Source organism: Onychostruthus taczanowskii, unplaced genomic scaffold (assembly GCF_017590055.1).
Source record: "Onychostruthus taczanowskii isolate IOZ18803 unplaced genomic scaffold, ASM1759005v1 scaffold53, whole genome shotgun sequence".
NCBI lineage: Eukaryota > Metazoa > Chordata > Aves > Passeriformes > Passeridae > Onychostruthus > Onychostruthus taczanowskii.
The window spans coordinates 3,789,433-3,804,278 of NW_024502902.1; the positions used below are offsets into that span (position 1 = coordinate 3,789,433).

A 14,846-nucleotide genomic window follows, 5' to 3' on the forward strand; every position below is an offset into this window, starting at 1 on the left:
TGACTCATTAAACACACACATACACATATATATATAAATGGTTTTGTTACAAATTGATAGATTTTTTTTTTTTAATCATCTGTAATTTCTTGATTTCTCTCACTTGCCCTTCCTGTTTTGCTTGGACTTTTCTCCATATCCTGATCAGCTTCCGCTTTTATTTCTCCATTCTTTGCCACAGCAGGTCCAGCACTAAAGTTATGTTCTTCGAATTTGAAACCCAACATCATGCTACCACATCTGAGCACAACCACTTACAAGCCTTTTCCTCAATTCTGTTTCTGGTTCCCAGCTCATTTCAAATCTAGTCCTGTCTCTTCTTGCAAGGCAAAGGCAGTACTTCTACTAACTCAGCTAATACACCTTGAAAACTGGTACATATCTTTTTCCTTCCTAGAGTGACACTAGTCACTCTAACAGCAGTAGAAATAGTTTCTGATCTCTCTGCTGAGGAACCAGAGATATTGTTCATGCTTTACTCATTTATTGAATCACACAGGCAAATATCATTAGAAAAACTAAATTATTTCATTGACACATAAATGAAATCACACATTTGTTACATATGTATATGTAAAATTATTTTCAATGTCAGTGCCAAAGGCAAATGTGAGAAATAGAACTTCAGGAGTAGCACAGTTTTACAGCTTTCAATGATTTAGATGGGCCTAATACATTTTTGTCTTAAGTACTATTTTCAGAAGAAATTCAGTCCAGGTTTGATTCTGGTGAAGTCTAGGAAACAGAGGCATTTGTCTACCATGGACAAGACATTTGTACTGGGCGTCTGCAAAAAAGGATTTTTGGAATGATTTTTATTATTGCTGTGTTGAGATTTTTCCTTTATTATTAGGACAGATTTCTAGCAGACCCTGAAATCCAGCCACCTGCAATGTTTCAGTTTGTAAAGCTCAAACATGCTGGATTTGCGTTTGCACCAAAATGCATTCAAGAGCCTTTGCCCAATTTTCCCAGCCAATCTCACTTCTCTGCCTGTGACAAAGCACAGGAAATTTCAAGCCACAGCGAGGATATTTTTGAAAGTTACAACCCTGTAAAAAGAGGGTGTTTATAAATGGAAATCTTCATATAATCTTAATAATAGGTTTTGCTACCACTGCATCTCCACCCACGTCGACGGAATAGCTGTAGCCAGCTCTGAGGCAGAGTCTATGGGCTACTTAGCAGCATGCAGCAGCAGCAGCATCGAGCAGGGTGGGAAGGAGGGGAGGCTGCCACCTCCAAGGAAAAATGCAAAGCGGTTCCAGGCTGACAGCACTGCAGAGTCCAGCCCTAGCACAGCGTGGGCCCCCTTGGCTGCTGCAGCAGAGCTCTGCAAGGCACCATGCGGGCAATGCCAGGGTGGGATGGGCTATCCTGCACTCCCACACGGCTGGGGCTCTGCAGGAGGGACCTGAGCCACCTCCAGCAGCACGTGTGGTCGTCACACTGAAAGGGTGGTTAACTGTTGGAAGGGGCTGCCCAGGGAAGTGATGGAGCCCCCATCCTTGGAAGAGTTCATTAAACAACTGGACATGGCACTTAGTGCTTTGGTTAAGTTGGCACAATGGTGATCAGTCAAAGGATGGACTCGATGATCTTGGACATCTTTTCCAATGTAAATGATTCTACGATCCTTCTGTCATTAGCCCCCTCTCCTTTGCCAGGTGATTTTCAGGGATGGCTGCAGAGAGTAAGTGAGGAGAAAAGCTGAAAAAGGTGGAACAGGAGCCTGGTATTGTTTTGGATGGGATTAATCTCCCTGGTGCTCACTGGCAGCTCTCTATACCCCTCTCCTTCCATCTCATCTCCTCCTCAATGCTACCCCATACTGGCTTCTCCCACTTATTTCTGCCATCTATGTCTGCATTTCTTTCCCTATTTGTCAGCCATCTCCTGAATAAATTAATCTCCTCAGAACTAGTTTGTTTTAGGCTGTTCTACTGCTGTGGCTTTGGTCATTGCTAATGTGCTGTGATACACCTCTTCCTCCATGCTCATCAAGGCAGCAGCGGTCTGTAAGACAGTGTTTGTAACATTTTACTGCAACTCCCTTTATCATCTGATCCTTGGCAAGAGCTGTAATAAACATGATTATTAATAATAAGGTGAGGAGAGCTGGTATAATGGTTCTACCTCATAGGCAGGGGCAGATATGCTTTCATAACTATAAGATCAATTTCTATTTTGCACCAGTTCTTTTACAGGCTTCTTCAGCACAATATCTGAATGAATTCCATTGGCACATTAAGTGATGGAGCTTGATATCAGTCACATGTGGTTTGTTCTTTTATCCTCTCCCCAGGGAGAGAATTATGTATGCCACGTACTGGTTATGTTGCTAGGGTTTTGTTTGGGATTTTTAACATATGCATTGCTGCGTGTTTGCATTGAAGAAGACCACATCAAAGCAGGTGCATTGCATTTGGTCCGAAAGGTGGCAAGATTTTTGATGGCCTGTAGTCCTGTAGTTCTCATGGGATCTCTGCTATTGTCCCAGGGTCAACTCTGCAGACCACATTTACTGCCTCACTCACCTTCACCTTGTAGTGGAAAATCCCTTTGTCCCCAGTGACAGCTGAGCACTCTTCAGTCTTAAAATTACCCAGCTGGGTGGAAAGGTCTGACCCTGGCACAGCATCCCCTGCCACTGGGCAGGGTCAGAGCTGCAAGAGCAGCACCTGCTCCAGCCCCAGAATGACCATCCCGTGTGCTCTGTTTGCTGGTTTAGCCCTACACCCTGTAACCTGCATACTGAGGCAGGTGAAAAGATGGCCTAATTTTTGTAAGGTGCTATCTATGGAGAGATTCCCAGACAGGGATAATGAGCCCTTTTAAAGGGCCATTTCTTTTGGGAGTGTCAGCACAGGGGGGTAAAAGCAGATGCCCACAAGCACTGTCTGTCTTCCCTGCCACCACACTTTTCATCAGCTCCAAATCCCCCAAAATTATGTGTGCTCTCAAGTGCTTCATTCTTGGAAGGGAGGAGAGCAATCAAAATGCCTTCAAAAGGCTTTTCCTGCACTCTTTGTCACTTCATGAAACCTCACTCCTTCCTCTTGCAGTCATGTCAGGTTGGACATTAACAACTCAGTGTCATTGGTGTCAATTTTTGACAGGGATGGCAGATCTCTTCTCCTGGTTTGGAAGCCTTTTGTGAGTAAGAAAGGCATGCCAGCAGTTTGCCATGTAGCTGTGGAATTTGTAGCCCAGAGACTGGCCCTGAGCCCCATTTCACCACCTGGTACCAAAGGGACACTGCTCAGAAACAGAATCCTGGAGCAGAAACGTTTGTGTTTGTGTCTGACTACCTGCCCGTTGTGTGCCGTTTCTCGTGCCTCTTTCACGGGCAGATAAAAAACAGTTCAATCTGCACCAAAGTTTACTCCTAGGGCAGGCAGCACAAGTGGGAACTTCCAAGAACTGTCATGTCTGCACAGCCTTCATGCACAGAAGCTCACATCAAAAATGAGCATGTTACATTTGAACAAGATGGTGGGAAGAATTATCTGGCCCAAATGATCCAGTGTCTGATCACTTTCATATTTTTAATACAACTGTCCTCAGCCTACTCTCCTGAGGCAGGGAAATACATTATCCCATTCTGAGTTAAAGAAAAAGGTGGGGGGGTGGGAGGTAAGTGGCTTGCCTAAAATGATATGGGGAGCGTGTGACAGAAAGTGATACTGAATCTTTGGCCAACACCAAACCATCTTTCTCAGCTTTTAGAGACAGCAGCTATATCCAGCCCCCTTTATTTATTTCTCTAAGCCATCATGCCAAAACCTCTGCTAAATTAGAGAGTGGGACTGAAGGAAAGCTTTCAGTGGATTGCTTTTCTCCATAAATGGAAATATCACAAATCATTCTGGGAAAACAGGTCTTTCTGTTCTCATCCCTCTTTGTCTGCTTCTCTCCTTTTGGATGTCTTTTCCTCTGCCTCTGGCTCGCAGTTTTCAGATGTATGGTCCTGACCATTTAAAAGTATTCCTACCTCGCAGGAAGGGAGTAGCTTTTCATTCTTTGGAACTTACTATTTTGCAATGGATTGCACTCTGCAGGCAAGCAAGACTTCTGAAAGAGAGAGGGCTGCACAAAGCGGCACGAAAATAAACTGTATCACCAACAATACGGAGCCGGGTTCTCATCGGGGGTAGCTCAGTCTGAGTATTGCTGCAGCAGGGCTGGCGGCTGCCAGCTGTCCTGGATAGACAGCTTATACCCAAACAATGCTCCTGCCACACTGGAGGAGGTCTCTCTCAGAGATGAACACACAGTTGGCATTGAATTTCATCTTAGACATTTAGTCCCTCTTGGCAGTATGAGAGATTGCTCTTAATGACCCCACTGGTCAACTTCTGTCCTTGGCCAGGCACTGGAGGGGTGCCTACTGCACCAATCCTGGCTCTTCTAAACTACATTTTACAAATCTGGGGCAGGCAACAAGCAAACGGTGGTGATCTTGCCTAATGACTCCCAGTAACACACAAGGGATGTGAAGACTGCTCTGTGCTTTTCCATGGACCTGGGCATCTGCAGCCTTCCTTTCCTGAGACAGGCTGATGCTCATCCCTGCCTTCTTTGCATCCTGCACACCCCAAAGCAGGCTGTTCAGTGGATGCCCACACTAATACATCAGAGAGAGGGAGGTGGCTGTCATGAATAAGAGGGACTGAGAAATAGGAGAACTGATGGGTCAACATGAGCAAGGATGAGGGGAGTGCCCAAACTGCAGTGGGAGAGCTACAGGGAGGAGGTAGAAGCATGTGGCTTAAGTGTCTCAGAGAGGCATATGGGAGAAGACAGAGATACATGCCCTGTTTCAAGGGTCACAGCATGAAATACCTTGAGTTGGGAAGAATGTGAAGGACAAAGGGACTCAAGTAGAGAGGAGATGTTGTTGTTACCTCCTTGGGGGTTTCTCAGAGCCCTACATGCCCTCCCACATAATGATTTGATCTTGCTCAGGCATTCAGGAGTATTAACTGTAGGGTGGCACACAGCTCTCACCATCTCTGGCTCCACAGACCACACGTGCAGCACAAGAAAAGGCTGTTGTGTCAGACCTCAGCAGCACTGCTGAGCTGTTCCATCCCCCCTCTGTGCTTCCACCAGCACAGGTGCCAGGGAAGCTGCTGTACCATCTCAGCAGGCCACAGATGTCCGTCAGAGAATTGCCGAGTGACCTTGGCACAAGAAGTGACATCAAGGCCTTCCCCACACCAGGCAGGTTTCTGAACCGCTGCCATCCATCAGTCACTCACTCTGTGCACTTTGGGAGCCGCTGGCACCAGCACACCCACACCATGCCCTGTTTAACACGTCCCCGTACGGCACCAGGCAGAGGAGTGCTGTCGCCCCCATTTTACAGGGTGGGACTCTGAGGCAGAGAGAAGTGGTTTGAACAGCACGCCTGTGGCAGAGCAAAAACTGAATCTTCTTCTCTTATGTTCCCAGTTAGCGCATTAATGACCTAAATTCTGCATCCTTTCCCCATCCATCGCCCAGAGGAGCTAGGAGGCATTGGAGGAGAGGGTGTGGTAGCACAGGCAAACAGTCAGCATCCAAACCCACAGCACTCTGCTGAGCACAGACAAAGCAGGGGCTAAAGTGGGACCAACACTGCCCTCATGAACACTGGCAGGGTTGATCCAGGGAGGGGAATCAACCTGGCACGGCATATGAGCCTGTGGAGAAGGGCATTTCCACAATGTCACAGCATTTTAAGCAAGACAAGGCTGGACACTCCAATGGCCAAGTACCCTGTGGAGCCAGGTCAGCAAAGCCTTTGGGACACTGAGCACCAGGAGCAGATTTTCAAAGAGCCGGCATAGCCCCTCAGCCTGCCTAAGCGGCTGAACCTCTAACCAGCTATCCCACGCAAGTCCATATAAAAGACAGCCTGCACCAGATGCAGCATCTTCCCCAGGCAGCTCAATTCTTTACATAGGAATTAATCAGCCTCAAATTCAGCAAGAAACAGAGCGGGGGAGAGGGAGAAAAAAGGAAGCAGGGAAAGGATGTCACACAGTGAGGGGGTTTCCAGATGCACTGCGTCTTCCCTCCCTGGCTGATTCCAACTGGGAGGCTCAGGCTGTGTGCCAGGAACATCACCTGGGAGGTGTATGCAGGTTCTACCTGCTCCCCCAGCATGTACGGGCAGGAGGAACTCAGTGTTCAGGATCTGCTGGGCAAGGAATTGAAATCTGAAGCTGGAGACCTCCCCAGTGCCCCGGAGTGTGCCAGTGTTCACATGCACTGTACAGCAGCGACAGCAGCCAAAGGACCAGGATGAGGAGCTGCTCATCTGTCACAGGCAGATGGCCCCAGGCAGTGAGGGGCAAGCAAGGGAAAGGACCCCCTTCATGCTCTATCTGCCTGCCTCATAGGGATTTTAGTGGGCAAGTAGCAGGGTGGAAGTGTGCCAAGGCAATTTACTTGGCTATGAAGCTTTCCTTCCAGAAGAGCCATGGCTGAGAAGCAGACACTTTTTGAACAAGGTAACTGGATTGAGGAGGGATGATTAATAACCTTTCATAAACCACAGTTTCAGTGTGGGAATAGTATGTCAGAGCTACATAGAGAGGCTTTGTTCCTACTTTATTATCCTATTACTTACCTCTTAATGTGCACACACACTCCTCTCTGCTGTCTCCAGTCTCTTCATGCAAGCTCTTTGAATGAGTAGCTAAATGCAATAGCTACCTTGGAGGCATCAGACACAAGCCAGATGGATGCAGAAGAAGCCAAACTTTGGGGTAGACCTAAAGGAACCCACCTACCTGCCTTCCATTTACTCAGATATTTACTCAGGACTGCCTCCCAAAGCATCCCAAATGTTAATCCATCAAGGGTTGGCCTCAAGAAGCAACTCACGGAGAATCCTTTGAGCTTGGGCCTTCTTCCATGTGTTCACAAATATCTGAAAGATCATTCAAGTTCATCTGGAATAGACCTTCTAAACATGACCTGGGGACCTGACATGGTGACTGCAGGTCTCAGCCTGGGTAGGTTTGGTCTGGAAGAGCTCTCTGGCTCTTCCCAGAGGCAACAACTGCAAGTGTGGTGGCTTCATTTTCCCCTTGCCCTTCATACCCAGCTGGTCCAGAAGCTGGGTTTGGGGTCAGGGTGGCAGGAGGCTTACCCAGGTTGCCACAGCATTTGTCACTTTTCAGACTCGGGCTCCAGATGCTTCTGCTGAGGGATCAGTGAGCCTGAGCCACTTTGTTGGTTGACATCTGGTGAGGAGGCCCAGGGGATGACCGTGCCTACCCACGCACCTCATGCAGACGATGTATTTCTCCTTTCTGGATAGACTGTGTCCATCAGTTCTGTGCTAATGGCTAGTCAGTGCAAGTGTCTAGAGGGAAATGGAATGGAGGGTAGGAGAAAAAATTTGTGGGAACCCCAGGAGACATAATGAAATTGTCTGTCACATGGTCAACCCTGTACAAGAATGGACAACCTGATCATTTGAGATACTAATTAATCAATGGTCATGGTGAAAATTATGATGTGGCTTGAGGAGTACCTCTCTGGAGTGGTATTCCTGATGTCAAGAGGAGATATGAGTGATGAAAATAAGAGCCTGGTAGATATCCCAGCCAACAAAAGACTTGGAAGGTGTCACTGACCCCCTGCTGGGATGGTCTTGGTGGTCATGGAGTGTGTGAAAAAGGGTGCCCCATGACTGAAACTGGCAGAAGGCACTGTACATACACCAGCCTGATGGAAATGTGTCCAGCCCAGCTTCCCTCACTTATGGTGGAAGATTTTGCTCCCCCAGCACCAGGGTGTTTTGCTGTCAAGCTGCATACACACACTTGCACCAAGCTTCTTGCAGCCTCAGTCTGTGAGAGGACACAAGAGCAGGCCTGACAAAGGTACGCAGACACAAGCAGTCATACGGAGAAAGTACATTTAAGGGCTTTTGTTCTAACACTGAACCAGAACAAAAGGATGTGTCCTGCCCACGGAATTAGAGGGCAGCAAATTCACAGCTGAGAGAAACACTTTTGCAACCCCCACCTAATCATCCTGCCCTGATCCCCTCACTGCTGTGATCCAGGCAGGCCAGGCCAGGGGAAGCACTGAGGTCTGATGATGTAACTCACAGCTACGCCTGTCGATGCTGAGGGAGGGGACGCTGACACCTGTGCTTCACCTGGCTCCCGTTCCCATCCCGCCTCCCTCCGAGGCGGCCAGCGCTCTCCCCTTGTCTGCGGCAGGAGTCACGGAGCTTCTGGGGCTCTCCTCTGCGGAGGGAGGCGTGCTGGGCTGGCTGGGCGTCAGGCTGGGTCCTGACAGCAAACCCACGTTCCTGTGCAAATACATGTGCGAGTGTGCAAGGAGAGGCCCGGGCATTTCCCAGGCATGCACACACGAGTGGAAATGCTGCCTGGCAGGAAGGCAGGCGGGCACAAAAGGTGATGCAGAGGGCAGCTGTTCCTGCAAGGCAGGTTTTGGTGTTCTCATTTGTTCTTTTTTTCTCTTGTTCCCTAGGGAATTTTAAAGGTCTGTGTAAGCAAATCGATCACTTCCCTGAGGATGCAGATTATGAAGCCGATACAGCAGAATATTTCCTCCGTAAGTCCGCAGGCTCTTTGTGCAATGGCTCGTAGGTGCTAGCGTCGGGCGCCTTTTGTTTTCTGAACACAGGGTGGTGAGACAGTGGGACCTGTGAGGCTCAGTGGAAACCCCAGAGCCCCATCACCCCCTAAAAATTAATCCAGTCTCACCTCCCAGGGGCTCTGCCCATCAGACAGTGCAAATTCGAGCTCACAGTAACAACCAATGGCATTCTTTTTAGTAGCAGTGATTAACTGTGATATAAAATCAGAGTCTTATCTTAAATCCACTGAAAAGCTGCTGATTGGGCCTAAGGTCAGTCTGGCCTAGCTGGGGCAGCGTGTGTGTGTGAGAGTGCATGTCCTCCTAAAGCAGAGAAAGTTTATATTTCCTTATCTGATACTCCAGTGGCACCAGACTTAAGAAATTAGCTGTATTTTGTCTGAGGAGCTCTTATTGCTGTCTTCACCTTTCCCCAAACACCGCTTCCCTACAGAGGAACCTACAGGTCTGATCTTTGCTGGCTTTAGTGATGGGAGCAGGCAGCAGGAATAAGGACAGCCAGAGCCCTTTGAAGGAAAGACTGGTGCTCACCCAGAGCCCCTAGGAGAGGTGCTGAACCCTAAGCACAAGGCATGTCTGTAATGAAACCTAGCCTGAGCTTCAAGTCCAGCCTGAGATGTGTGAGTGAAGCTCACACTGCTTTGCACAGCAGCACCCTGGCCAGCAGGACAGATCCACATCATGCATTACCCTGCCTGGTTGCCCCCCCCAGCCAGCATTTCCACCCCAGAGGCAGGTGCTTACTCTTCATTTAGCACAGCTGAACAGGGAACACTCCTCTTAGGTCTCCACCTTGCTATCCTGCCCTCCCTCCACAAGCCCAATGTCTTTTGACATCATGAGATCTTCTCCCAACAGAAATTTGAGATAAGTGCTTTTGACCTTCCAAGGTTAATCATCAGAGGCTTCCAAAGACCGGGAGTCTTTCAAAATAGCTCCTTGTCATCCGGGTGTGCTCCAAGCCAGATGTGGAAACCCAGCCCTGCAGCAGGGATGAGAGAGATAATTTCGGATCTGTGAGGCTCATTTGTATGTGAAAAGAGGCAGATCTTATGCTGCTTCCTCTTGGTTTCTCAAACAGTCCTCCATCCACTGTAAATTGTAAATAACCGAGGGAGATTGCTTCTTTCAGCTGCCTTTCTGCAGCACCGGTCTCTTAATTGCTGCATGGCCCCTGAACAGCAGAGCCAAACACAGAGGTTTGATCCAGTTTGGCACAGGGATGCCAAAGGTTTGCAGGCTGCCTCCGAGGGCAAATCAGCCTTTGCAGAGCTGCTTGGGAGCAAGGAAGCTGCTTGCAGCATCAATTGCACTTCAGAAAAAAGAGTTTGGGGAAGGGGCCAAACATCACAAGAAGGATGGGTTTGTTCCCTCAGAGAGAACAAGATCTGAAGACAAAAATTGGCCCAATGTCAGGACCTGACAGTGTCCCCAGGGTGGAGCCCTTTTTAAGAAAGAATCAGGTTCAAAGAGGGATTTGGCAAGTCAATAAAGGATTATTTGGGTCATTCCTGAGGGAACTGGGATTTCTGCTGGCTTAGACCTGCCTGGAGAAGGACCCCACTGAACAGCTTCTTGCCAGGACTTCTGTCAAACCGGAGTCCCTGGGTGCTCTGCATGGGCAATGCCTGGCAATGCCATCAGGAACAGCTAGGAAGTTGTTTATTTGTATCAGAGTAGGCAATTCCCTCATGCCCCAGGGGACAAGGACAGTGATGGGGCAGTGTACATGACCTGGCTAGAAGGGTTTAGCCATTATTTCTGCTAGCCATCCACATAAGGTGTCTTAGGATTTTTGAAATCAAACGCCTGTTATCAGAGAGGAAGCAGAAGCATTCCTGTGTTTCCTTGCTAGCAGACACAGATGAGTTTAAGGAGCATATGCCACCAGCCCTTTTTCTTTAGACCACAGGCTCTGGGGCCAGGAAGGCTGGATGATATTTTCCTCCTCTCATTCTGGCATGGTCCTCCTGAAAGGCTGAGGAAGGCTGCTGTCCTTCTCCATCACATGACACCTGCAGCTTCCCATGTCAGTCAGCAAATTTGTTTTCCCCACAGACATGAATTTCAGAATTAAGACACAGATAAAACTGATGTAATCAGGACCAGGTTGCAGGACTGACCAAGCATCCCCCTAGAAAGCCTCTCAACAGTGGGTGTCTGCTTGGCATTTGCTTCCTGCCATTTGAGCTTCCCATCGTCAAATGCCACTTTGTTTTCCAGAAGCTATTAAGATGCTTATTAGTGTTATCCTGTTCCCTGAAACACAGCCAGGCAGAGCTGGAAAGCAAGCAAGAGTGGTTTCTCCCTGCCTTCTGCATTCCCCGTGCACAAGCAGTGGGCTAGGCCCCCTTCAAAGAGCTCATTGCTTGTGCCTAGCAGGATCCAGAGGCCAACAGTGTCTTTGAAGCAGGGACTCTGCTCACTTCGGAAAAAGCCCTGCATTTGCTTCACTGGGTTCATTCTTGCAGGCAAGGAAGGATTAGCTTTCATCCCCCCTTCCAGATCTTTGCTCCACAAGCAAAATTGCACCAGCCCGTCTGATACCTTTCTTTATCAAGCAAGGCTTCATTTCACACTTTAACAGCTTATTTTCTCTTGTGAAGGGAGGAGAGAGGCCTTCCTAGTTAAAAAAAAAAAATAGGAATATTCGCAAGGCAGACTCAGGCAGAGCGCTGGCTCCCACCGAGCCGCCCACGAGCGGTGTGTGCGTGCGTGCCTGTGTGTGTGGGTGTGCGTACACACAGACTTGGCCTTTCGCTGCGGGAACACGAGTCAGGCCCCCAGAACCTTTGGGGTATGTTTTGCATGCACATACGAGCATATACGTGCATCTGTGCATCTATGCCATTGCCCTCTGCTGGCTGAGCTCTCCCCATATCGACCGATGGAGAGTGTGCGTGTGTGGGAGCTGGCACATCCGAACCATCACTGCCCTCTGGAAGCAGCCCAGTCATTTAATCACTAGGTTAAGCCCCGCATTTCAGCACACAGGGCTGGGACTGTTTCTTCTCAGTCCTCACTGCAGCTGCAGCAGAGCAGTGCATGGCACCACGAGCTCCTTCTCAGCCCTAAAAAAAAAAAAATCTCCTTGAGATGCTCATGCCCTTTTGGGAGGATTCAAGATTGAGCAGCTCTGCAGGAAGCATTTGGGTTGCTGTTCTTTGAAGTGCAGGCTTGAGCGGCAGAGCTCTGCAGAAGGAGAAGCTGAATGGTGCCTGGGCTCCCCCTCCAGCCCACAGTCCCCCCAAAAACAGAGGAAAAAACAGTGTGAGGGGGCACAGACAAAGCAGGCAGACTCCCAGCCCAGCCACCAGCCCCACATCCCCCTCTGCCTCCCCGTACTGAACCACCAGCTTTGCGGGAACAGCAGTGGCCAGGGCATGGGAGAGTTGCTTTGGACCACTCTCTTTTTCTGACACACTTTGTTTCTCCCTCCCTCCCTCCCTCCCTCCTTCCCTCCATCCCCCAATGCCTTTATCTCTCCCTAAATTACTCCCCTATTGCACACTGCCCTCTGTCTCTCCCCTTCACCCCCACCCACTAAACGTACCCGCGTGCCTCCGTCCCCTCACTCTGGTGCCGTTTCCATGCCCCTTTTTCCTCTCTCTCACACCTCTGTTGTTCTTTCTGTCCCGCCCTCCTTCTCTCCTCTGCAGGGGCTGTTAGAGCCTCTAGTATTTTCCCGATCCTGAGTGTGATTCTGCTTTTCATGGGTGGACTCTGCATTGCAGCCAGCGAGTTCTACAAAACCCGACACAACATCATCCTTAGTGCCGGCATCTTCTTCGTGTCTGCAGGTAAAGGGGTGCACAGGGCCTGATGCCCCGCGTGCTCCAGGGTTTGGGGGGCTGCCTAGCCAGGACATTGGGGTACAGTTGTCTAGGCAAGGGTGTGTGCATTTCCCAGCCCTGATAAGTCTTATTCGGGCTGAAAGCAGCATCACAAGGATGCCTCTCCATCCTGCCTGCTCGCCCAGCAGAGGCAGGCAGGCAGGGGCTTTCCTCCTGCTTGGGAGCTGACGGAGGGAGAGTTTCCCTAACATCTGACATCTCTCAGGGACCAGGAATGCAGTCCAGGGAAGTGGCAGGCACATAAGGAGGGGTTTGCCTGAGTTTCCCAAGGCAAACTGCCCATCCAGGAGGGGATTCAACCCCACAGCCCCCACCACTGCCATCTGTGACCTTCCTGACCTCTCCTTCTCTCTCCCCTGTCGGATGGCTTGCAGGTCTGAGTAATATAATTGGCATCATCGTATACATATCAGCCAACGCTGGAGACCCCTCCAAGAGTGACTCCAAGAAGAACAGCTACTCCTACGGCTGGTCCTTCTATTTCGGGGCCCTGTCCTTCATTATAGCCGAGATGGTGGGAGTGCTGGCTGTCCACATGTTCATAGACCGGCACAAACAGCTGCGTGCCAACGCTCGTGCCACGGACTACCTCCAGTCCTCCGCCATCACCCGCATCCCCAGCTACCGGTACCGCTATCAGAGACGCAGTCGCTCCAGCTCCCGCTCCACCGAGCCTTCACACTCCAGGGATGCCTCTCCCGTCGGGATCAAAGGGTTCAACACCCTGCCATCAACAGAGATCTCGATGTACACCCTGACCAGGGACCCGCTGAAGGCAACCACCACCCCCACCGCCACCTACAACTCCGACAGGGATAACAGTTTCCTCCAGGTTCACAACTGTATCCAGAAAGAGAACAAGGACTCTATCCACACCAACACAGCCAACCGCCGGACCACCCCGGTATGAAGCCGTCGCCAGGAGCTGAAAATGGGGCAGGAATGGGCAGGAGGAGACGGGGGTGGGCTGCAGGGTGGGGAGGGTGGAAGGGGGCAGGGGGCAGTAGGGGGGTGGGGAAGGAGGAGGTGGAAGCGCCCCTTGGTGGAGTGGGGACCTTCTCAATGCAAAAAAAAAAAAAAAAATTCACAAAAAAAACCAACAAAAGCAAACAAAAAACTGATAAAAAAAAAAACAACAACAACGAAGGAACAAGCAGATAAGCAGACAAACAAGCGAGTGAACAAAAAAACAAACAAACGAAAAGGAAACATGAGGAAAGAGACAACAGTGAAAAAAATTCTTTAAAAAAAAAAGCAAAAGAAAAAAGAAAAAAAAGAAAATCCTTAAAACTGAGAGAAAGAGATTTAAAAAATAGAAATAAATTTAAAAGAAAATGCATGATTTCCCATGTACCATTATTTTAACATTTAATAAAAACAGATTAAAAAAATAAAAGGGAACAAAGAAATAACAAATGACAATAAATCAAATGGGAGGAAGAGGAGGAGGAGGCAGCTTTTTTAATTTTGGGAGGTTTTATTCTTTTATTTTACAATTTCTTTCCCACTTACCTCTAACCCAGCACAGGCTTCTTGGGGGACAGGGGATGGGGGTTTGGCTGCCAGTGACTTCGGTGTCCTTGGGCCAGTTATGGAGGATCCTGGGTGCTGGAGTTAGCCATGACCCACTCTGTTCCCCCGAGACTCATGGGGATCCACTCCATCCCCTGGGATCCGTGGGGATCCGCTCATCCTCCACAGATCCATAGGGGTTTCAAGTGACCCTAGGGAGTGCAGGAGCTGATGCTGAGTCACCCCTCCACAGTGTCCCCAGGGGGATCCCCACTTCCCCAGCCCTGGGGACCCTGGGGTTAACGGTGACAGTGCAAAAAACAAACAGACACAGTAAATAAAGACACACACGCAGAGACAAAAAAAAAAAAAAAAGGACAAAAGAGGTTTCATAAAAAAATAAAGTGGCAATTTTTTAATAAAACAACAGCTATAAATAAATGTAAATATAATAAGTGGATTTACTTGCAAGAAGAACAGATAGTATTTTTTTCTTTTAATTTTTGTTTTCTTCAGCTTTAAACTGTGAAAAAAAAAAAAAACAAAAGAGGCAGCAGGGAACTGTGTGGGAGGCACAGGTAGAGGGTGAGGGGGGCTGGCAGAGGGCAGCTGGGGCTCCCATCCTTTCAGGGTGACGATGCTGTGGGGGGGACACACACGGGATGCTGTGGGGGGGACAGCACTCACGCACACGTGTGCCCATGCTCACACACTCTTGCCCTGGCGGGCGCATGCTCTCCTGTGAATGCTCCAGAGGCTCCCCAGGGCGGCCACGCACCCCTCAAATCTGCCCAGATCACATCAGTAGGGCTGCAGCCATGCAGGGGCACGGAGAGGCCACCCAGCTGC

The 14,846-nt window shown here is 49.3% G+C and overlaps 1 protein-coding gene across 1 annotated transcript in view; it reads left to right on the plus strand.

The window, feature by feature from the left end:
• CACNG2 (calcium voltage-gated channel auxiliary subunit gamma 2) overlaps positions 1–13,561 on the plus strand; it is a 51,292-nt gene extending 37,731 nt beyond the window's left edge. Inside the window, exons 2-4 of the mRNA XM_041416816.1 lie at positions 8,503–8,586; positions 12,291–12,431; positions 12,860–13,561. Of these exons, the coding sequence (XP_041272750.1) occupies positions 8,503–8,586; positions 12,291–12,431; positions 12,860–13,395 (761 nt within the window). The 3' untranslated portion in view covers positions 13,396–13,561. The remainder of the gene's footprint in view (positions 1–8,502; positions 8,587–12,290; positions 12,432–12,859) is intronic.
• The last annotated feature ends 1,285 nt before the right edge of the window (positions 13,562–14,846 follow it).